This window comes from Lutra lutra, chromosome 4 (assembly GCF_902655055.1).
Source record: "Lutra lutra chromosome 4, mLutLut1.2, whole genome shotgun sequence".
NCBI classification, from domain to species: domain Eukaryota; kingdom Metazoa; phylum Chordata; class Mammalia; order Carnivora; family Mustelidae; genus Lutra; species Lutra lutra.
Window position 1 is genome coordinate 60306888 of NC_062281.1, and position 25765 is coordinate 60332652.

A 25765-nucleotide genomic window follows, 5' to 3' on the forward strand; every position below is an offset into this window, starting at 1 on the left:
TCTAAATCCTGAATCCATATATTCCTATTCTTTGGCATTTCTCTCTAGAAATTTCCCCCAAACTGTAAAATAATCACTCAGAAACCCCAAGAATGCTTTTATTGGTGACTGATTTATCAGGCCAGTTAATACAATGGCATGGTCAAGTTTTAATTATGTTCAGTTAGCCAGCATATAGTACATCATTAGTTCTTGAGGTAGTGTTCAATGATTCATTAGTTGTGTATAACATGCCATGCCCATCACCACACATGCCCTCCTAAATACCCATCACCCAGCTACCCTATCCCCCCACCCCCTCTCCTCTGAAACCCTCAGTTTGTTTCCAGGAGTCCAGCAATTGCACTACTAGGTATTTACCCCAAAGATACAGATGTAGTGAGAAGAAGGGGTACATACACCCAATGTTCATAGCAGCAATGTCCAAAAAAGCCAAACTGTAGAAGGAGCCAAGATGCCCTTCGGTGGACGCATGGTTAAAGAAGATGTGGTACCTGTATACAATGGAATATTACTCAGCCATCAGAATATGAATACCCAACATTTGCATCGATGTGGATCTTCACTCTAAGAACCACAGGAAACCATTCAAACGTTTGACACAGGGAAATGAGAGGACTAGGTCTGTGTTTCAAATACATTGCTCTAGCTGGGATTAGGGTTAGGGTTGGTATTTGGATAATATTGTAGGAGTCCAGAGAAATTATGGTGCCTTAATCTACTGTTGTAGGCCTTGTGAGCACAGAGTACACATAAAATATTTTTCATGGCAACACTGTTTGTAGTAGACAACAGAAACAATTACAGGCGACTACAAAATGTATGAGTCTCACATTGTGTTGACCAGAAAGAAGACAGAGGTAACAGAGCACATATAGTATAATTCTATTCATGTTTTTCAGAAACAATCAAAACTAACCTGCATCAAATCTAAGGTGCCATTGATTGCTCTTGATTGTAAAACACACCTTATTTTATATTTCTGATTTACATTTTCTATTTTTTCTAATAAAGGAAAAAATGCTGCAAATTAAACCATGACAAGCCATCATCAGAAGCATATCTCAACTTCACATATGCTAAAATATGAAACAGAATATTCTTGGATTTGTTACAATGAGGCATATGGTTTAGCGATTCGTATATAGGTAAAATTTAAAAGCAAAAACACTATCACAGAAATCAGGAGAGTGGTTACTTCTTGGAGAGAGGACTGGTTGTGTAATTAAGAACAGGCACACAGGAGTGGGGAGGTTTCCAGAGTACAGCAGGGTTTAATTTCTTAACCTAGAGAGTAGTTTATGATGATTAGTCAAATTGTGTGTGCAGGTTTTGTACACTTTTCTGCAAGTCATACTGAGGACTGTGAGGGGCTGGCTGATTCAGACGGGCTAAGGGAGGGTGTGAGAGGAAAGGACTGAGGCTGCCAAATGAAGGACGGGGAAGCAAGAACAAGACTGCAAGCATGAAAACCAGTCAAGAGGTATGTGAGCCTGACCTAGGTAGCAGCATGAGTATAGAAGAAAGTGAATAAATGGGAAAGATGGTTGAAATTTAAAATAACATGGTCTTGGATCTGACTAGACATATTGGTTGATTGGATTATGGCTACACTGACATAATCTTCATACCATCATTTGAGGAGAGATTTCTCCATTTCAGCGTTGGCATTTTGCACGTGTTGTGTTGTTAATCTTCATAACCATCTGAAGGGTTAAATATTACTGTCCACAGTATTTGACAGATGAAAACTGAGGCTTAAGTCACACAGTTCGTGGTTGAGTCAGGATACAAAGCCAGGTGTGACCAGCACTCCCACCATGTATTTACCAGTTCCCTATCATTAGATTCAAGTAGCAGAGTAGCTTGTGTCATGTGCATGAAGATTGTGTTACTGGGCGCCACGTTTTACCCAACTTTCAAAGTGAAGCAAGCAACCTGATCCTCTGAGATCCTCTTTCCTTCAGTCACTCTACCCTTCTTTCTACCTATTTCTGGTGGAGAAATGCTCCTTAACAGTCAGCCTCTGTGACTTCCCATAAGTCATGGGCCCCAAAACACAGTGTGAGGGATAGGTCCACCATATCTCCTTGTTTACACGAAGAAGCCAAATGGTGTTGAACTCTCTGATTCTGTGCTATTGTTCTAGGAGTTTCATTAGAATGGGAATGGAGCAAGGAATTGGTTCCTCCATGAAATGAGAACCAAAGCTTTCCTGTAGAAAATCCATATAGGATGAGTGGATCAGGAAACATTCTCATCTCCCCCAACAAAGCCTTAAGAGATAAATTCTAATAAATGGCAAACAAACAAAAACAGGTATGTAAGAAGGAGAAAGGGGATTGCTGGAAGAAAAGGTGAAGGATTATGAAGACAAATTCATAACTTACCCTTTGCAGTTTCACAGAGCCTACTATAAGAATAGCCTGACATTCTTGGTAAACTTTCTTGGTCTATATTCTTGACCATATATTACCAAAAAATACATGTCAGGTCAGCTTTCTGTTTGTTGATAGTATGGAAGTGTTTTTTCCCATATACAGAAGCTCCTTTTTCTTCAAATTACACTGCCTAACCAAGTTGGAAAATGTGCCCCTCATAAATTGCAAATGTTTTTGTGGATTTGCTGTCAAGGTTTGTCATCCACAGTGTAACTACTAAGTGACCAGTTGTAGGATGTTTGTCAAATATTGGCTGGGAAGATGATACCAGCATCATTGTGAACACTGACATTCAGGTTCTTGTTTATATAGCTCTTCTGGACATCTTCCATTCATCCCTGTCTTCTCTACCCTGCTTTGTGCCCTGGGAGGTTGAACAGTGAAGACTAGGACAGCTAGCTCCCTCACGTTTTGGTTCATTGGATTCAGCCAGTGAGGAGCCCAGCAGGAGATCTGAGGGAAGTAGCAGAGTGGGATTCTGCCTTTATCCTCCCACCCCCTTGCAGTTACTTCCAGCTGGTTTAGTTGCACAAAGGAGGTAGGGGGCCTTAGTGTCTCTCAGATAGATCCTCTCTGTCTCCAGATCCTGTATGTGGTTCCTTAACCTTGACCTAGAGCAATAATGGAGTCCACTGATACCAGCCCTTGGTACTCCACCATTCTGCATGGTTTCCCTACATTTGATTCTCTGTAAATAGCTCTTTATTAAACTCTCCTTAAATTATCCTACTTTAAATGTGTCATCTGTTTTCTGCTGAGACCCTGACTGACACAGTAATAATGCCTTATAGCCAAAAGCTTTTACAGTTTCTCATTAATTTATTTGTACTTGGATAACACTTTCTCAAGTTTTTTTTTTTTTTTTCAAGTTTTTTTAAACAACAGACCTAGAAATGCAAGCATCCATGTTTGATTCTTAGTCACTGTGCTGTAAGTAGAACTGAACGATCTCTTTGTTCTTGTCACAGGCATTTATAGCCTTTGTGTTTTTATTTCCATCTGTTGTTCCCTGAGAAGTCTTTATACTTACATAATGTCAAGGCATGAAACTGTTCCCTCCCATTTGATCATTCCTTGATTCGCTTTTTATCCTCTAACCTCTGGACTCCAAAGCCTGTGAAGGCCTCAAAGACAGGGAAGTTTTTTCTATTTGTATCCTCTGCATCAATCACAGAGCCTGGCATGGAATGGAGCCCAGGACAGACATTTTGAATGAATGGAGAATGATATCTATTCTGGATATCAGTTATTAGGGAACCAAAATCATCAGACAGGAGTCTCCTTGGACAGCGTACATGAGAAAAGTAAACAACACTTAGTAATCAAGTCAGAGAAGTGTGTCTGCAGTGAGGGCAAAGCACATGGAGAGCTTAGTTGGGGCAGGTAATCAGAAGCTAAGGTAGCTCACAGACTTACACTGTCTTATATTCTCTTCTTCAAAAATTCGGAGATGACCAATTCTTTTTCTCTGAGCAAATTATCCCATTTACACATTCATGAATTAACCACAGTAACTTACTTCTAACAAAAAGAAGTAATGGTTTCTGTCTCATAAATTTCAGCTATCTTGTACTCAGGAGTTGTCAAGTTGAAAGAATTCTTTTTACATTCCTAATAATATGCTATTCTCTATGAAGAAAAATTTACTTCAAAATGGAAAGCAAGAGTTTGGGTTCATCCCTAATTTTTGACTCACATTATACAACCTAGCTCTAACTAAGCTGTAAGGGTTTATGACATTCAAGGCAAAATTAGAAAATAATAGAATCCTTTTACAGAGTAAGTTATGTGTAGGTTTTCCTGTTCCATCAAGCCATGGCCATTAGAAATGATCCAGACCCTTCTCTGGACGGATGAGGAGAGTAAAACCTGAGGTCAGATCAGTGGTCAATCCAGGTCTGAGACCAATGTTCCCTGGCTTCCCACTGGAAAAACAACTACAAAGGGAGGGCTCTGGACCCCTGGACTAGTCCTGTGATACAGAATTTGGCCCACTTCGGCACCATCTAGTCATCTTTTCTTAAAACCCACCCACTGGCTCACAGAAACTAACCAGACTCTGGAGAATGGCAGGTAAAGCTGCCACAAAAGAAACAGCTGTGATTGGTGACAGCCAAAGTTCACCAAGACACAAAAGAGGCCTGGAGGTCCAGGCCCTGGTATTTATTCAAAAACATTTGACATTTCCATCTTTGAAGTTTAGTATGAAAGGAAAATATGGAAAAAAGCAAGGTCAGGGGAGATAAATATCATTTGTGACAGACCTACTACATTCCTTTTCTTACCTTTGCACCAGTTTTGTGAGGTAAATAGTTCTACCCCAAATTTCCTTTTATGCTGTGGATTTTTTTTTCATTGTGCAAGTTTTACATTAAATTATTTATAGTAAAAATGGGGTGTCTGGATGGTTCAGTCAGTTGAGCAACCAACTCTTGATTTCAGCTCTGGCCATGATCTAAGTATCATGAGGTCAATCCCCACATCAGGCTCCATGCTCTGTCCCCCTGCCCTTTCCCCGACTTGTACTCATATGTGCTTTCACTCTCTCTCTCTCTCTCTCCCTTTAATAAATAAATAAGTTATTTTAAATAACTATAAACTATTCACCTTCTTAAATTAAGGAACATGTCTAAGGTCATAAAGCTAGTTAATGGCAGAACAAGAATTCAACTAAGATCTGTTGAATGCCAAAGTCAAAGTCTCCAGACAAGTACCTATAATGAGTTTCATCTCCTAAAATCCTGGCAAGTTAAATCTTCAGAACATCTTTGTTCATATATATTATATTCTTATTATTTGCTTTCTACTAAACTATACCTGACATTTCGCCATTGTTTTAACCTTTAGAATGTCAAAACTTTAGTTTTTAATCTTACATGCTTAATCATCCTCTTCTAATTAGAATCATAGTTGGGAATTCATCCATTTTTATCATCTCAATTAAACTTTGCTCGTGACAGTTTAAGATGTGGAATGTGTAAAAGTATTTACAAGTATCCCAGAGTTGGCTGTGCTACAAGAAAGCAGGTGTATTTATATGTTACAAGAAACAATGTGAATTAGTTCATCTTTCTAGAAAGAAATCTGGTAGTATTTAAAAAAAAAAAAACCTATTAAACTATGGATGTCCTTTGTCCGTTTTTGGAAGAAAACATACCAAGAAAGTAAACCACACCAAAAAAAAAAAATAATAATAATAATAACATCTCAAAATCTTCATAGTATTGTTTATAATTGTAAGCATTATAAATAATTCATCTTCCCAACAATAAGAAGCAGAGAAGTAAAATGAAGCACATTGGGCCATTTAGAAATGACAAATATATGTGTGTCAACCAGTGACAACCAACATGAGCAAATTCCAGTCAACCTCAACTGGAAAAAAGTTGCTAACAATGGCAGTGCCCCACTGCTGCCACATACCTTCTACCTAGCCACACTCGTTAAGTATCTCATTTAACTGTTTTGTGTCTAAGCTTGCCTCCTACCTCTCCAAAGCCCTGCATAAAACCCTCCCAAACTCTGACAGCCAGAATCCAACACTGACACAATTGTGGTAATACGAGATGTGGTCATTAGCTTCATTGACAATCACCTCATTCGCAGTCATTCCATTCAGCATCCCTCCCCCAACTCACCACCTCGCATCACTCTCCCTTCATGGCAACCATAACTCTGAGTTCCCCTGTAGTCTTTTTTTATTAGTGATCCTAATGGGCCACTATAAATATTTACTGGCACACCTACTGTGTGCCAGACATTAGGGACTGATGAATGAGACTATTTTGATTTCTGCAATAACCTTTCCAATCAGCCATTTCCTCTTTAAAAGGAAATAAGCCAAAAGATCTCCAGATCCTAAAGGTTCAACACTGTTAAGGACTGCAAAAGACTAGAACCTAGACTTTCTCTACAACTAAATTTTTGCCTCTGCAAGATTCTAGCACTCACTCATTCCTAATGTAACCTCCTACCTAAGTGCTACACTCCTGTTGGAATATATCAGTGCTCTTGTGTAAAGGAACAGAATTTTGAGGGTACTTGGATGACTCAGTCAGCTAAGTGTCAGTTTTCAGTTCAGGTCATGATCCCAGGGTCCTGGGATTGAGCCTTCCTGTTCAGCAAGGAGCCTGTTTTCTCCCTTTTTACCCCTTCCCCCACCTCATGCTCTTTGTCTCCCTCTCAAATAAATAAATAAAATCTTTAAAAAAAATTTTTTTTTTATATTTTATTTGTTTGTTTGACAGAGAGCTAGAGAGAGAGCACAAGTAAGCAGAGCTGCAGGGAGAGGGGGAGAGAGAGAAGCAGGCTCTCTGCTGAGCAGGGAGCCTGATGCGGGGCTTGATCCCAGGACCCTGGAACCATGACCCGAGCCGAAGGCAGCCGCTCAACCAAATGAGCCACCAGGGCGCCCCTAAAAAAAAATTTTTTTTAGTGAGTCTGCATTTCAAATTCTGTTAGTGTGACTAAAATGTGTAATGTCTGTGCTTTTTTATTTTTTTAAGTTAATTTTTAGGGGTGCCTGGGTGATTCAGTTGGTTAAGCACCCAACTTTTGATTTCAATTCAGGTCATGATCTCAGGATTGTGAAAGGGAACCCCACATCAGGCTCCACACTGAGCATAAAGCCTGCTTAAGATTCTCTCTCTCCTTCTCCCTCTGCCCCTCCCCCCAGCCCCCTGCACAGGCACTCCTTTTCTCTCTCTAAAAAAAAAATAATAATAAAAGATAAATTAATTTTTTAATTTTTATTTTTAGATAATTTTAAATAAATATTTAAATAAGTTCAGATTTTAAATAGTTTTCAAAGTTACAGAAAGTTGCAAGAATAATGTCTCATATACATAGGTTAGCCAATTTTTAACATTTACCACCTTTGCTTTATAACTATCCTTGCATATATGTATATATATGTATATATATTTATATAAAATATGTACTTTTCTTTCTTCTAAGCCATTCAAGAGTAGATTGCATACACCATGCCCCCTTAGCCCTTATAAATAAGGATATGCTCTTACATAACTACAGTATAGTTACTGAATTTAGAAAATTTAATAAGGAATTTGAATTAAATCTTTAGCCCACTTTTCAATCTCATTAATGGTCCTAATAATTTTTTTTAAGCAATTTTTGTTTAGGCCAGGATCACTTATTTCATTTAGCTGCTGTGTCTCAGCCTTTCTTTGCTTTTCATGACATGGGTATTTTTGAAGAACACAAGCCAGTTGTTTGGTATAATGATCTTCATTTCTGTTTCTTTAATGCATCCTCCTGATAAGTTTGGTGCATTTTGGCCGCAGTGCTACCTAAATGGCATTGCATCCTTTTCAAGGATGAAAGGTGATGTCCCTTTACACTTCATTGGTGATATTAATTGTGATCACTTGGTTAAGGTGTTGTCCAACTTCTCTATTGGATAGTTACTGGTTTTCCTGTTGTAATTACTCATTTCTTTTCAAATTTTCCCTTCTTAGATTTAGTATCTGGTTATGATTCTTGCTTAAGTAAAATTTGACTATTATGGTTTTAAAGGGGTGGTATTGTAACTCAATTGTTCTTCTAACTCCATTATTAGTTGGCATATAAGAAAGAACCCTCTGAAAACTCCACCAAAAATTTGTCAGAACTGGTTCAGCAAAGTCCCAGGATAGAAAATTAATGTACAGGGGCGCCTGGGTGGCTCAGTGGGTTAAGGCCTCTGCCTTCAGCTCAGGTCATGGTCCCAGGGTCCTGGGATCGAGCCCCGCACCAGGCTCTCCGCTTGGCGGGGAGCCTGCTTCCTCCTCTCTCTCTCTGCCTGCTTCTCTGCCTGCTTGTGATCTCTGTCAAATAAATAAAATTTAAAAAGAAAGAAAGAAAGAAAGAAAATCAATGTACAGATATGGTGAGTGCTGTGAAGTGTGTAAGTCTGATGATTCAGAAACCTGCACCCCTGGGGCAAATAATACATTATATGTTAATAAGAGTAATTAATAAAAAATAAATTAAATAAATAAATAAAAGAAAATCAATGTACAAGGTATGCCAATAATGAAGCAGCAGAAAGAGAAATCAAGGAATCAATCCCATTTACAATTGCACCAAAAAACCATTAGCTACCTAGAAATAAACCTAACCAAAGAAGTAAAAGATCTGCATGCTAAAAACTATAGAACACTTATGAAAGAAATTGAAGATGACACAAAGAAATAGAAAAACATTCTATCCTCATGGATCAGAAGAACAAATATTGTTAAAATGTCTATGGTACCCAAAGCAATCTACACATTCAATCCAACCCCAATCAAAATAACACCAGCATTTTTCACAGAACTAAAACAAACAATCCTAAAATTTGTACGGAACCAGAAAAGACCCTGAATAGTCAAAGCATCTTAAAAAAGAAAAGCAAAGTGGGAGGGAACCAAGCTGTATTACAAAGCTATATTCAGCTATATTCAGAGACACCTGGGTGGCTCAGTTGGTTAAGCATCTGTCTTTGGCTCTGGTCATGATCCCAGGGTCCTGGGATGGAGCCCCACATTGGGCTCCTGGCTCAGCAGGGAGCCTGCTTCTCCCTCTCCCTCTCCTGCCACTTCCTCTGCTTCTGCTCTCTCTCTCTGTCCAATAAATAAATGATTTTTTTAAAAGCTGTCATCATCAAGACAGTATGGTACTGGCACAAAAACAGACACATAAATCAATAGAACAAAATAAAGAATCCAGAAATGGGCCCATAACAATGTGGTCAACTAATCTTCAATGAAACAGGAAAGAATATCCAATGGAAAAAAGTCTGGACAGCAACATGCAGAAGAATGAAACTGGACCGCTTTCTTAGAACATACACAAAAACAAATTCAAAATGGATGAAAGACCTAAATGTAAGACAAGAAACCATCAAAAACTCTTGAGGATAAAGCAGGCAGCAACCTCTTTGACCTCAGCCATAGCAACTTCTCACTAGGCACATCTCCAGAGGCAAGAGAAACAAAAGTAAAAATGAACTATTGGGGTCTCATCAAGATAAAAAGCATCTGCACAGCAAAGGAAAGAACCAATAGAAATGGAGAAGGCAATACCACTTCATACCTGTTAGAATGGCTAATATTAACAACTCAGGAAACAACAGATGTTGGTGAGGAGGCAAAGAAAGGGGAACCCTTCGACACTGTTGGTGGAGATGCAAACTGGTGAAGCCACTTTAGAAAACAGTATGGAGGTTCCTCAAAAAGTTAAAAATAGAGTTACCCTACATCCCAGCAATTGCACTACTAAGTATTATCCAAAGAATACAAAAATGCTAATTTGAAGGGGCACATGCACCCAATGTTCATAGCAGCATTATCAACAATATCCAAATTATGTAAAACACCCAAATGTCCATCAACTGAAGAGTAGATAAAGAATATGTAGGATATATATATATATATATATATATATATATATATATATATTACTCAGCCATCAAAAAAATGAAATCTTGCCATTTACAACAATGTGGATGGAACCAGAGTGAATTATGCTAAGTGAAATAAGCCAGTTAGAGAAAGAAAAATACCATATGATTTCACTCATGTGTGGAATTTAAGAAACAAAACAGATGAACACAGGGGAATTGAAGGGTGGCTCAGTTGATAAGCATCTGCCTTCAACTCAGGTTGTGATCCCAGGGTCTTGGGATCAAGCCCTGCGTCCGGCTCCCTGCTCAGCATTAAAGCCTGCTTCTCCCTCTCCCACTCCCCCTGCTTGTATTCCCTCTGTCACTGTGTCTCTCTCTCTCTCTCTCTGTCAAATAAATAAATAAAATCTTTAAACAAACAAACAAACAAAAAAATACTAGTTCATTGATACAGAAAACATATTGGTTGTTGTCAGAGGCTGGGGGTTGGGGAGATAGGAGAAATGGGTGAAAGGAGTTAAAAAAAAAAAAGTACCAATTCCTATTATTGTGGAATTTTATTTTGTGTATTTAATTTTTGGGGGGTGTCATTGTTCCTAGTGCCTCAAATAAAAAGAGTTAGTAAAAATATTAGAAATTGTAAGTTTAACTAATACCAATTCTAGCAAATCTCAGAAAGTTCTCCTTCCCACTTCTCATCCCCACTTCCCATATTTGTATCTCCTTTCTTATATAATGGGGACCCTAAATCCCAAAAAAATCAATATATTTTTCCTCTGGTCAATCCTACAATACACATAAAGTAGCTTTAGAATTGCTATTCCCACACTACTAATGAGAAAAAAAAACTACTATGAAGAAGTCAGAATTTGTTCACACTCCTTTTTTCCTTTAGGCAGTAGATATAGTCACATTATTATATAGTCGAAAGTTACTTGAATTAGTTTCTTCCCCCTTCAATGTTAACATTATGTTCATTTAAAAATATCATTGGGGGCGCCTGGGTGGCTCAGTGGGTTAAGCCGCTGCCTTCGGCTCAGGTCATGATCTCAGGGTCCTGGGATCGAGTCCCGCATCGGGCTCTCTGCTCAGCAGGGAGCCTGCTTCCCTTCCCCTCTCTCTGCCTGCCTCTCTGTCTACTTGTGATCTCTCTCTCTGTCAAATAAATAAATAAAATCTTAAAAAAAAAATTTTTTTTAAATATCATTGGGTTTAAGTGTCTCTATTTATATTCCATTTTTGGAATTTTTTGATCTATGTTGATTTATTTTATTTAAAAATATTTAGGGGGCGCCTGGGTGGCTTAGTGGGTTAAATAAAGCCTTTGCCTTTGGCTCAGGTCATGATCCCAGTGTCCTGGAATCAAGCCCCGCATTGGACTCTCTACTTCCTGGGGAGCCTGCTTCCTCCTCTCTCTCTCTCTCTCTGCCTGCCTCTCTGCCTACTTGTGATCTCTCTCTGTCAAATAAATTAATAAAATCTTTAAAAAAAATTTAGAACATTAATACAATGACATCAACCTTATATAAAAATGAATGGTCAGAGAATTGTTATTCCTACCTCCACAGTTTCCATGTCTCCTCTATATTAACACTCTGTATAGGCCACTAAGTACATTAAATTTTGGTTTATGAACATATATGCATTTTTTTTCTCCTTCTCTCTTATACAAAGGTAGCACACTACACATATACTTTTGCAACCCCCCTTTATCATTTACCATATTCTGGAAATCACTCCCTACCAGTTCATAGACATCATCCTACCTAGAACCTGATTGTATATATGTGACAAAAGTCAGTCTTCTATGTTTGGCCATTAAGATACTTACCAATATTTTGCAATTGTAAGTAATGGTGCAGTGAATCACCTTGGGTGTTTATTTCTGTATTGTTAGAGGCGTATGTTCCTGGTGAATTTCTCGAAGTAGAGTGCTGGGCTTGTTAGATATTGCTAAATTCCCCTTTGCAGGCGTGGTATCATTTTCCTTCCCAGTAGCAATATTTCCTCATAGCCTTGCCAAAAGAATGTATCATCAAGCTTACAACTCTTTGCTAGTCTGAAAGAAGAGAAATTGAATTTCATTGCAGTTTTAAATTGAATTTTTCTTATGAGTGAGGTTGAACATCTTTTTATTTGTTTAGAGGCTATTTTATATAAATAATATATAAATTGATTCCCTTCATAAAAACTCGAAGCACTATGGATAAGTTCTTTTTAACCATCACCCACCATCTGGTCCCCTTTCCCCATACCCAGGGATAACTACTGTGATCAATTTGGTGTGTATCCTTCCAGTTCTTCTCTAAGGTCTTTGTATATGAAAATACATTCTTGTAGAAAGTATACTGTATACTTTGATGTGTTTTGACTTTTGACTTTTATTTTTTTCAGTGTATCATAGTATACATGTCTATCTATGGCTTAACATTTGTTTTTTCTTTTATTTTTGTAAAAGTAAAACACTTTAATGCCTCAATGTTTTAAATTACAGTGCACTAAATAAATATTAGTTTTAATATTTTTCCATTTCCCCGTACACTTATTATCAATAGAGTTTTTAATGTTTCGATTAAAAAAATTTTATTGTGGCAAAACTCACATAAAATTTATCATTTTAACCATTTTTAAGAGTAAACTTGGGGCCCCTTGGGAGGCTCAGTCATTAAGCGTCTACCTCCGGCTTGGGCTTGGGCTCCGGCTCGACTCAGGGGTCGAGTTCCGCTTCAGGCTCCCTGGTCATCGGGAGGCCTGCTTCTCCCTCTCCCATTCCCCCTGCTTGTGTTCCCTCTCTCACTGTGTCTCTCTCTGTCAAATAAATAAATAAAAATCTTAAAAAAAAAAAGAGTAAAGTTAAGTATATTTACACTGTTATGAAACAGATCTCCAGAACTTTCATTTTACAACTCTGAAACTCTATGCATTAAGCAATTCTCGTTTTCCCCAATCGGGCTCCTGGTAACCACCATTCTACTTTCTGTTTCTTGACTACTTTAGATACCTCATATAGTAGAATCATACAGTATTTGTCTTTTTGTAAGCAGCTTATTTCATATAACATGTCCTCAAGTTTCATCAATGTAGTATTTGGAAGAATTCCTTTCATTTTTGAGGCTGAATAATAAGCCGCTGTATGTGTATATCACATTTTGTTTATCCATTCGTCTGTTGATGGACATTTGGATTGCTTCCACCTATTGACTATTCTGAATAATGCCGCTATAAATATGGTATGCAAACGTCTCTTTGAAACCTTGCTTTCAGTTCTTTTGGATAAATACCCAGAAGTAGGGTTACTAGATTATATGGTAGTTTTACTAAAAACTTTTTGAGGAAACTCCTGTTTTCCATAACAGCTGCACCATTTTACAATCCCCCAAACAGTGCACAAGGGTTCCAATTTCTCCTCATCCACAAATAGCTCTTGTTTTTTTGATAGTAGCCATTCTAATGGGAAAGAGATATCTCATGATGTTTTTGATTTGCATTTCCCTAATGATTAGTGATGTTGAGAATCTTTTCATATGCTTATTGACCATTTATATATCATCATTGGAGAAATGTCTATTTAAATACTTCACTCATTTTTTAAGGTTTTATTTATTTATTTGATAGAGAGAGAATGCAAGAGAACACAAGCAGGGGGAGCAGCAGAGGGAGAGGGAGGAGCTGGCTTCCAGCTGAGCAGGGAGACCCAAGCGATGGCAGGCTCCATCCCAGGACCTTGAGATCTGGACCAGAGCCTAAGGCAGACTCCTAACTGACTGAGCCCCCCAGGCACCCCTCCTTTGCCCATTTTTTAATTGGATTATTGGTTGTTTTTGTTATTGAGATGTAGGAGTTCTTTATATATTCCAGATGTTAACCTTTTAACTAATAAGTGATTTATAAATAATTTCTGCCATTCCTTAGGTTGCTTTTTCACTCTGTGCATTGTATCCTTTAATGGAAGAAAGTTTTAAGTTTGATATAGTTTCATTTGTCTATTTTTGCTTTTGTTGCCTCCATTTTTTGACATCATTCCAAATAAATCATTCCCAAGTTCATTGTCACGAAGCTTTTCCTATATGTTTTTTTTTAAGGAGCTTTATAGTTTTAGAAGCTTCTAGAAGCTTTATAGCTTTATAGTTTTAGATCTTACATTTAAATCTTTAATATATTTTGAGTTAATATATTTTGAATAGTATAAAGTAAGTATCTGATTTAATTCTTTTGCATGTGGACATCCAATTTTCCCAGCACTATTTGTTAAAAATATTGTTCTTTCCCCTTTGAGTGGTCTTATACCCTTGTTGCAGATCATTTGACCATATACACAAAGATTTATTCCTAGGTTCTCTATCTTATTCCATTGTTTTATTTGTTTCTCTTTATGCCAATACCTCACAGCTTTGATTACTGTAGCTTTGTATTATATTTTGAAATCAGGAACTGTGAGTTTTTCAATTTTGTTATTTCTCAAAATTGTTTTGGTAATTCAAGGTCCCTTGAGATGCCATTTTAATTTCAGGATGAATTTTGCAACTTGCAGCTTAACTTTTTAACTCAGCAATATTGCTTAATTTATCCATATTAATACAAATACATCTATATTTACCTCATTCTTTTAAACCACTGTATAATGTGTATTAACAGTACGACAATTTCCTGTGACCTTTATCCAAAATGATTATCACTTACATTGTTTCCAATTTTCACTGATCTTGCCTGGGATTGCTTAAATGTTCCATTAACTTTAAGTCAATGGGCTTAAGCGATTAATAATGAAAGCAGTCTTTTTAACGTTATTTTAGCTGAATATAAAAATCAATACATAGGCACTGTAAAAAAGTCAATGCAGAAAAATACAAGGACTAAACCTAAAACATTTATAATCCTACCAAAATGATAGGCAACATATACAGATTCGGGGGATTTATAGTACAGAAATTAAATCCTAGATCCTCCACTAAATGTATGACCCTGGGAAAGTGACTTAATTTCACTAACCCCACTTTTCTCACATATAAAATGAAGACAATAATGTCTACCTTTTGGAGGTTTTGTGAGAATTAAATGAAGTAATACTTAGGAAGATGTGGGACATCTGGGTGGTTCAGTCGGTTAAGCCTCTGCCTTCAGCTTATGTCATGATCCCAAAGTTCTGGGATGCCCCCCATCAGGCTCCTTGCTCAGTGAGGAGTCTGCCTCACTCTCTCCCTACCCCTGCCCCCACTCACGTTCTCTCTCATTCTCTAATAAATGAAAGCTTTTAAAAAATACTTAGGATCACGCATAGCACTATATTCTATACCTATGCTACAGATTCTATAGGGAAATGGGTAACTAAATTATAGTATAGCCAAACAATAAAAATTTATATAGCTATTAAAAATTATGAGGTAGATCTATATGTACTCACTTGGAAATATTTCTCAGATTTAAATTAAAAAGTAAAAAAAGTAACTTCATATTTTAAAATGTGCATGTGCTGGGGCGCCTGGGTGGCTCAGTGGGTTAAAGCCTCTGCCTTTGGCTCAGGTCATGATAGGACTCTCTGCTCAGCAGGGAGCCTGCTTCCTTCTCTCTCTCTCTGCCTGCTTCTCTGCCTACTTGTGATCTCTGTCTGTCAAATAAATAAATAAAATCTTTAAAAATTAAATAAAATAAAATGTTCATGTGCATTTGCCTATACATGTGCATAAAAATAACATGTATAGCATGACATACATACGAAACAAAAGTCTGAACAGTCACATACCAAAGTCTTAAAAGGAAGCAGGGCAGAAAAAGAAATGAAAATGATTTCATTTGGTTTTTACACATAATCATTGTGTGAGATCATTAAAATGAAATGCATTGTTTTGTAATTAAGAGGCTAGCAAAGATTTTTTTTAGTCTAAAAAGAAATTCTTTTTTTTTTTTTTTTAAGATTTTATTTACTTATTTGACAGACAGAGATCACAAGTAGGTAGAGAGGCAGGCGGGGGGGTGGGGAAGCAGGCTCCCTGCTGAGCAGAGAGCCCGATGCGGGGCTTGATCCCAGGACCCCAAGACTATGGTCCAAGCTGAAGGCAGAGGCTCAACTTGCTGAGCCACCCAAGCATCCCAGTCTAAAGAGAAATTCTATTTTCGAAAGGAAAAATAACTAAATTACAGAACTACACTACAGAACCTTCCACCTGTTGTTTTATTTTTCAAACTTAACACCTTATGAAGAACAATTTCTAATTAAAAATAGCAAAAGTGGGGCACCTGGATGGCTCAGTCAGTTAAGCAACTGCCTTCAGCACAGGTCATGATTCCAGGGTCCTGGGATAGAGCCCTGCATCAGGCTCCTTGCTCAGGGAGGAGCCTGCTTCTCTCTCTCGCCCCTACTCATGTTCTCTCTCACTATCTCTGTCTCTCTCAAATAAATAAATAAATAAAATCTTTAAAAATAAATAAAAATAAAAATAACAAAAGCAAATAGGTCACCTAAAACTTTCCTTCTATGTTTCTCTTGAAATCATATCAGGAAGGGTTTCCATCAGTGCAGTTCTGCAGGAGGACTCGCGAGATCAATTTGAACCTTCTGGCCTCAAAGGATCGTTCTGGGATAAAATAAACATCTTCTAGATCTCCCCTGGCTTTTATTAATCTCCTAGCTCATTCGAAAATTTTCCACACCAGCTTTCTTTACACCAAACAGCAATCCATATAAATCTTTTAGCCTCAGCTACCCAGGGTCATACAGCTAAACCATTATAACCATGGTCTTTTCTTAATTCCTAAAGGAAATCAACAGTGAGGGAAAAGGCTCTTTCCATAAACTGTGGGGGTTTCCATGATATGCTTATGATGGTACCATAAACTAATCAAAATATAGATTTGCAATTTTCAGGATATCCTTGAGTTATATTTGTAGATCAAGGAGAACTTTCTAAAAACATATTTACTATATTAATTTCTATAAACATATTGGCAAGAGATGAGAACCAAGAACAAATAATGTAATCTTAAAATAGCTTCAGAAAGCTAGCATAATGTGATAGCCATTTACTTCATGCCTCCACAAATGAAATTTACTCTTCCTGCGCAATGTGGAAATCCTTAGGAACAATTCTCATAAAGCGCAGGTGAGGAATTCACTGAACAGCAAAACCAATTGTTTGAGGGGTGGGGGCAGGGAAAGAGATTGATGGGAGAAATACGAGATCATAAAAAAGCTCAGGCACAAGGAAAAGTCCAGCTCCATAAACTTTTTTTTCCTTAATACTGGGACATTATGGGATGAGTTGATACTAGGATGAACTAAGCCAGTTAGAATATTATAATATACAGTAAAGAAATTCAATGTGCAATTATGCTGAAAAATCCTAAAATGACTCTAAGAGAAAGAATATAAATAACAACTAAGCAATAGTTTTACAAGTCATTAACTCTTTATGAACATGGAAAGATCAGTAATAAATAAGAACAAAAAGAGTTGAATCTTATAATTTCATAAAATTATCTCTTAAGTGGTGTTATTAATGGAAAGGCGCTATCTGGGTCGCAGATACAGTGAAGATCCATTTTGGACCATTCAGACCAAGGCCAGATTAAAGGTTCCCGGGTCTTCAAGGTATCATATCAGTCCCAGATGAGAGAGAAATAAGCTTCTACTTTATTTAATTCCCTGCTATATAGGGTCTTTGTCCCGTGAGCCAAATTTGTATTGACAAATATTGATGAAGTCTGATTGAAATAAAAAAAAAAAAATTGAGGTTTTTGTTTGTTTGGTTGGTTGGTTTGGTTTATTTTGTGTTTTGTTTTGTTTTGTTTTGTTATCTACTAAATGAAAGATAATACCCCCAGAATGTGGTGATCTCATCAAGACATTACAATCCAGTCAGGTGGCCTTCTGCTTGGATGTTTCTCTCCAAAGTCTTCTCCTGCAAGAAATGCTTGTAAGTGTGCTGTCAGACGAAATCAGAACAGATCCCAGCACTCAAAAATCATGCTTTCCCCTGGTAAACGTCTTGAAAGTAGAATTAAAATCTCATTTCTTACTCTGAAAAAAATTTAAACTTAAATACAGCTAATGAGAAATAGCTCATTTATATGCATATATATGATAATGTGCAATAGCACATTATATGTATAATATGTATATTACTTATATAGAGCCTGAAGCAAGGTAGAAGTGCTAATGCTTTATTGAGTGCTATAATCCCAGGACATAGAACAGTAAACAAAGCAAAGCCCCTGCTCTCAGAGAATACATTTTAATGAGGGAATTAGAAAATAAACATATATATATATTAGAGAAAGTGACACATATATGTATATATTAGAGAAAGTGACATATATATATATATTAGAGAAAGTGACATAAAGTAATAATACTATTTTACATAGACTGTCAGGGAAGGACTTTCTGAAGAGGTTATATTTGAGCAGAAACTTTAAGGAAAAAAGGAATAAATAATGTAAATATATGGAAGATATACCTTCTATGCTCAAGGAAGGATGACTCAAGAATCTGAGATAAGAATGTATTAAACAGGGTGGCTCAGTCAGTTAAGCTTCTGCCTTTGGCTCAAGTCATGATCTCAGGGTCCTGGGATTGAGCCCTGTATCAGCGGGGAGTCTGCTTCTCCTTCTCCCTCTGCCTCTGCCCCCAATTCATGCTCTCTGTCAAATAAATAAATAAAGTCTTAAAAAAAAAAAAGAATGTGCTAAACATATTGATGAAAGAGAAAGGAGGTCATGTGGTTGGAACCAAGTGAAAGATGCCAAGAGAAATAGCTCATGGAGTTGAAAGGTTCTTCTGGGACTAGATTGTCCAGATTGAGGGATTTCATTCTAAGGATGATTTCTCAGGCCAGTGGAGGGTTTGGGGAATGAGATGTAAAAGTAGAAGAGTAGATGTCAATTAGAGAGCAACTATGGTGGTCCAGGAAAAGAGGGTGGATTAATTAATTCCAGACTCATCCGCCAACTCCCAACCTTAATATCACTGCTTCTAGGGGGCCTTTTCTGATCCCATAGATGAGATTCAATTCTCTTTTTGTCTCTTGCCTCACCATCCATACTTACCCTCCAATAGTTACCCCCATCATATTTTCCAATAACTATTTTTTTGTTTTATTTTCCTACTAGATCAAAAACTCTGTAAAGGAAAGAACTATTGTTGTTTGTTTTGTTCACCCCTGTATCCTCAAGGCCTCGCACAGTGCCTGAAAAACAGTAGGCATTAAATAGATACTGAAGAAATCAATTCACGGGGCAAACTTATAATATTAACAAAAATCAGAGAATGTAGTAACCAAACACTCAGGACCACATTATGACTTTCATGGGCCCCATCTGCATAAAATTAGATATTTATAAATATAAGCACTGTGCCTACTGTGCCCAATAGATAAGTTGGGCCCACAAACATCAGCAACAGAGGAGTTAAAAACAATGGAAAAAGTCAGAGGGGAATAGAGGGAGGGCCAGAATCAGAAATTAGCCCGACTTCTGAGATGTGGTAGACTGTGTAACTGCGAATCAACTACAGTGTTTTTATCTGCAAGTAACAGAGTCCTGATTCCAATTCACTAAACCAGTAACGGGAAAGCTCTGATGTATGGCAAGGTCTGGGCTTAGTTGATTCAGTGACTCAATAGTGTCTGCAAAGTTTCGGGTTCTTTCTAATTCACCATGGCATCAGATTCATCCCAAATCCAGTTCCCCTTATGGTCATCAGAAGACTATCAGCAGAAATGGAGGCAACATTCCTCTTTGTTTACATCCAGTGAGACAGACAAGAAATTTCAGTCTTCACTGTAGTCTGATTAAGCCAACACTAGTCATGCATCCAGTCTGGACCAGTAACAATGCCCTAGGGAATACCTCACACTGGCTGATAGAGCAAGTCAGGATCCTTTCCTAGAGCTAGGGATGTGGCATACACCAGAACAAAATCAGGAAGTAGGAAATAGGAAACCCCTCAAGATTTCAAGAGATGTGGAATGGGTTATCAGATATCAAGTACATAAAAACCATTTACATTAGACATATAAAGTGTTTACAACAAGTAGTAAAAAGTATCTGCATCAAGTAAATAAAAAGGTCAAGAAACCATTTAATCTAAGGGAAGATCTTAAAGGAGATTTGTGGGGCACCTGGGTGGCTCAGTTGGTTGGGCAGCTGCCTTCGGCTTGGGTCATGATCCCAGAGTCCCAGGATCAAGTAGGATGAAAGAGAAAGGAGGTCATGTGGTTGGAACCAAGTGAAAAATGCCAAGAGAAATAGCTCATGGAGTTGAAAGGTTCTTCTGGGACTAGATTGTCCAGATTGAGGGATTTCATTCTAAGGATGATTTCTCAGGCCAGTGGAGGGTTTGGGGAATGAGAAGTAAAAGTAGAAGTAAAAGTAGAACCCCAGCTCCACGGGGAGTCTGCTTCTCCCTCTGACCTTCTCCCCTCTCGTGATCTCTCTCACTGTCACTCTCTCAAATAAATAAATAAAATCTTTTTTTTTTTTAAAGATATTTGTGGAGGATGCTTTTGGAGAAAGCTGTGCTGTGAGCTGCCTCCCCAAGCCCCTCTCCTTAAAGGGTGAAATGGAGCTGTCCTCCTACTTCAAAACTTAGTGAGGGGGCATTCCATAGGCCTAAAGGAGCTTAATATATGACCTCTACATTTGGGTGGCCCACAGTTGGAAATGATGCTTACAAAATTTAGAAGGCTTTTTATTGGTAACAATATCAAATCACAAATGACCTCCACTCATGAAACTTCAAGACTCGGTCTTCATCTTATTTAACATATCAGCAGAACAAAACAGTTGAAACAGTTTCTTCGTCTGGCTTCTCATAGACCAACATCCCAGGTTTTCTGCCTACCTTCATGGTCCCTCCTTTTTCCCTAGCTCCTCCTCACCCCCAACCACTCGCTGACAGAGCACTCCAAGGCTCCGACCTTGAACCTCTCATTTTTTTCTGCCTACGCTTGTTCTCCCTATATGTTAACAACTTCCAAATGTTCACCTCCAAACCAGAACTCCCTTCAGACTCCTATATCCATTGCCTTTTCAAAGTCTCCACTTGGATATTTAATAGATATCTGAACATGTGCAAATACAAGTTCCTGATTTTTCCCTATAAACCTACTGCTGCTTGACTTTCCCATCTTATGCAATGGCAACTCCACCCTTCCATGTGCTCAAGTGAAAAAGTTGGAATCATCCCTGACGCCTCTCTCTGTCTCGTATTCTACATGCAACCTATCTGCAAAAGTATTTTTGCCATTGTCTCTGCTTTCAAAGTATATCCAGAATACATTACTTCTCACCATTTCATCCATCATCTTTTACCTGGATTACTTCAAATGCCTCCCAACTTTCTCCTTTCTTTTCTACCTCTATTACCACAAGATGACCCCTGTTTTTTGCCATGTGTGAAGAGTTGGCTACTAAAACATTTTTAAATGCGAGCTGGTGTCATTGTCCTACATAGAACCCTCCATTTCATTCAAAGCAAAAGCCAAAGTCCTAATAATGGCCTATCATATTCTTCGGCACATGCCTACTTAACCCCCAGAGCAAACATATACCTCCATGACCACATCTCCCCTCACTTTCTTCATTTGAACAGCAACATGTTCCTCAAATATGCCAGATACACTCTGGCTCCAGGACCTTGACAAGAGCTCTTCTCTCAAACCCCAATCCTTTAATCCCAGCAAGCCACATGGCTTGTTCCCTCAACTCTTTCAAATAACATCTTCTCAATGAAGCTGTTTCTGACCACCTCATTTAAAACTGTAATCCTCACCAACTCCCCATGGCCCTGCCCCCCTTCCCTGTTTTATTGTTCTTCACAGTACACACCCTGTTTGCTTCTACAGTACTCTATCATTTACTTATTTGTCAGTTTTATCCCATAAAAATATAAGCTCCATGAGGGCAGGGATTTTTTTTTTTGGGTGGGGGGGGTTGGGTGGAGAAATGCTGTATCCCCAGCATCTAGAACTGGGCCTGACATATGACAGGTGCTCAGTAACTATCAGTCAAATGATTGTATGAATATTTTGTTTTCTGTAGTTACAGATTGTGAATATTTTACAAGAATAAAATATTCATTTATCCATTGAACAAATATGGACTCAGAACAAACCCAAGCCCAGGCACTATGCTAGGTGCTGAGTCAAGAGTGGTGAGTATAGGGGTGTCTGGGTGGCTCAGTGGGTTAAAGCCTCTGCCTTCAGCTCACGTCATGATCTCAGGGTCCTGGGATCAATCCCCACATCGGGCTCTCTTCTCGGCAGGGAGCCTGCTTCCTCCCTCTCTCTCTGCCTACCTGTCATCTCTGTGTGTCAAATAAATAAATAAAATCTTTAAAAAAAAAAAAAGAGTGGTGAGCATACTGGGCTGACTACATTACCTGGGCTCATGGAGCTTAGTCTAGTGATAGATGATCGAAATAATGACAAAATGAGTGTTAAGTACTGGAAGAAGGGGACACAAGTCTACAAAAGCATATCAAAAAGAAAGCTTGCCCTGCCTAGACCAGATAAAGGGGGGTAGAGTAAAAAGGACCTGTAACTAAGCTCCACGTTCTACGATTTCTCTAAGATTTTGCTCAGGACTACCTCTGTTGAGCATCAAAATTGTTAAGAGTTGCACTCCGTACTACCTACTGATGATTCCCTGAGGAAGTAGCCCCTGAGCCAAGAAAGATCCATACCCATTACAGAGGTGAAGGGGTTGGGCAGGGCAGAGTGGAGGAGTGGAATAGAGGCAGAGGAAACTGTGACAGAAGATTCTAGAGGGGAAGGACTTTAGCACATTCTGAAACACAGAAAGCAAGGGGAGGGTGGTGAGAGAATAGGTTGGAGAGGGAAAGCGTAGCCAAGGCCTGGCAGGCTCTCCAAAAGATTCTAACTTTATCCTAAAAGGAATCAGAAGCCACAGGAAGGACCTTGTTTGGTTTCACTTCATTTTGTTCTATTGGCATTGCTGCCAATATGTAACTGGACAGGTATTTTGAAAGTATTTGGGGAACTGTCTTTGTGGGGAATACTTGATCAGAGGCAGCTAGCCAGGCGCAAGAAGATCAGTCAGGAGGCAGCAGAGTAGTCCAGGAGAGTAATCCGGGTAACTTGCCCCAGAGTAGAGAAGCAGGAAATGGGAAGAAATCAACCAGTTCAAGAGATTTCATTGCCTGTTTTTTTATGGGCTGAATCTTGTTCCTCCAAAATTCATATGCTTAAGCCCTCACCCCTAACCCCTCAGAAGATGGCTGGATTTTTGTAGGTAGTACCTTTAAAGAGGTAGCTGGGTAAAAATGAGGTCCTTAGGGTGGGCTCTAAGCCATTGTGACTGGTGTCCTTATAACAAGAAATTAGGACACACACACACAGAGGAAACCATGTGAAGACACTGGGAAGGTGGCCATCTACAAGCCAAAGGGAGAGGCCCTAGGAGGAACCAACGCTGTCCACACTTTTATCTATCCTCCAGAACTGTGAGAAAACAAATTTCTAATTATTTAGGCCACCCTAAATTTGTTATGGCAGACACTAATACACTATGAAAAAAAGATTTAAGTGAAGACTAAGACCTCTGAAAAATAAAAATACACTTTATTTATTCTAATTGAAATCAGGGTGGTGTATGATGGTAAAATTCAAACAAAAGAGCACTTCTTCGGGATCTCCAGAGATGGCTTCTGCAACACATTTATATCGTCCCTAAAACAAGGAGTAAGAAATACAAGCAAATAAAATGTTAGATGCTTCTATTTTGTAAGACTTTTATAAGAACTTTGTCTTAGTAGGAGGAAGCCATTTAAATGAAATTGGTTATCATTATCTTGGTTTTTTTTTTAATTTTTTTTAAAGATTTTATTTATTTATTTGACAGACAGAGATTACAAGTAGGCAGAGAGGCAGGCAGAGAGAGAGAGGAGAAAGCAGGCTCCCTGCTGAGCAGAGAGCCCGATGTGGGGCTCGATCCCAGGACTCTGAGATCATGACCTGAGCCAAAGGCAGAGGCTTTAACCCACTGAGCCACCCAGGCACCCCATTATCTTGGTTTTCTAATGAGATGAAATTTTGTATGCCTTGAATTTGGCAAGCATAAACCTATTTATTTCCCAATTACAAGAGGATTTTTTTAAACGATTTTTTGAAACTACCTTATGAGATTTTCAAACATTCAATATCTTTTAGAACAAAATAGGAAAGTAATACACGCTCTTGAAATTTACTTTAAAATAGTCATCCAGCAGCACCTGGGTGGCTCAGTTGGTTAAGCGTCTGCCTTTGACTCAGGTCATGATCCCAGGGTCCTGGGATCAAGCCCTACATTGGGCTCTTTGCTCAGAGGGAAGTCAGCTTCTCCCTCTCCCTTGGCCCCTGCTTGTGTTCTCTTTCTCTTTCAAATACATAAATAAAATCTTTTTTAAATTTTTTTAATAAAATAAAATAGTCACCCAAAGTGAAACATGTGCAAAATTTCATTGCCAGGTATCTAATACAAATATCTAAAATTACATTATTACTATTCATGGAGGCAGTTATTGAGTCAGACAAGGGGTCATTGCAGTGCTCTCACCCAAAGATCATTTGCCATATTAATAATGAGCATTCATATTACTTTTAGCCATATATGTTAGAGGAAAAACACGAAGTGAAAAAGAACTTCCTTTTGTGTTACTTTTCCACATTTCCATATTCTACAGAAAAAAGAACCAGCAAAATACCCAAAACTAAAATGAAAAACACAGTCTTAAAACACTTAATGTTGAATAGCTATTTTTGAAGTTGTGAATGGCTTGTTTCAAATTTCTAACACATTTGTTACTGCAAAAGATTCTTAAGAAAGTACAAATGACTCTTGAGCAAAAATACCTTAGAAAATCGTAGTCCCCTGAAGGAGAAGGATACTGCTGTATTCACAGTCTCTACAAACAAAACACAAAATACAAGAAGTTATACTGGTCATCATTAGGTGGTTTTTTTTTTAAAGATTTTATTTATTTATTTGATAGATTGAGATCACAAGTAGGCAGAGGCAAGCAGAGAGAGAGAGAGAGAGGAGGAAGCAGGCTCCCTGCCAAGCAGAGAGCCCGATGCGGGACTCAATCCCAGGACCCTGGGATGATGACCTGAGCCGAAGGCAGAGGCTTAACCCACTGAGCCACCCAGGTGCCCCGATTTTTTTTTTTTTAATGTAGTATGGAGTTTACCTTTTTACCGTGCTGCTGGCAGAGGCAGTCCCAAGCTAATTGTAGAAGTAATGAATTTTATATCCTGGTTGATTCTCTCATGGCTATGATCCTCTGCCACTCCAAGCATCTCTCAGTATCAGCCCTTATTTCATCCCTCAGGGGATGCAAAATTTTTAGGCCTACTAGTCTCAATAGTGAATGAATGAACAAGCCAGTGCTCATAGGCTTCATCCCAAATTTCATATGTGCGTATTTAATACTGTTGCTCCTTCAGCAGAGTATAATAGACCTTCCTAAAAGTGGAGGAGAGAGTTGGGAGGCAGCCAGGATACCAAATTTCCTTCTAATCCCACCACTGAGAAGCCTAAGTAGTACTGTTGAGATGCACGGCCATGGGCCTGGGCCTGCAAAAGCTGTGGGAGACAGTCAGAAGTGCAGGAAAAACCATCAACCTAATCAGATACACCAAAGGAATGAACTTCCGGGATAAGGACAGAAAAGTAGAAATGTTTTGAATCTCTAACAAAAGCAATAGTGGCCAAAAATCTCTTTTAAAATAATATGAATAGTCAAATGCAAACTATAACGGTGATTATTCTCCTAATTAGCTAAAGACAATCCTTGATAGCAAATGAATGGATTAAGTCTGCATATATATACTTCTATTTTCATAAAAAAAGCACCTGTTAGTTTCTGGGTATATCCTTATTAGGTGTATTAATACACTGAGATCTTAGTTCTTGAGCTTAGTAAAGTCATCATGTCTTCATGATA

General features: G+C 38.3%; 1 protein-coding gene across 1 annotated transcript in view; it reads right to left on the minus strand.

Moving 5' to 3' along the window:
• Positions 1–23381: 23381 nt before the first annotated feature.
• The window catches only part of LY96 (lymphocyte antigen 96), a 35045-nt gene continuing 32661 nt past the window's right edge, over positions 23382–25765 (minus strand). Inside the window, exons 4-5 of the mRNA XM_047728311.1 lie at positions 24672–24724; positions 23382–23510 (exon numbers count right to left, since the gene is read on the minus strand). Of these exons, the coding sequence (XP_047584267.1) occupies positions 23412–23510; positions 24672–24724 (152 nt within the window). The 3' untranslated portion in view covers positions 23382–23411. The remainder of the gene's footprint in view (positions 23511–24671; positions 24725–25765) is intronic.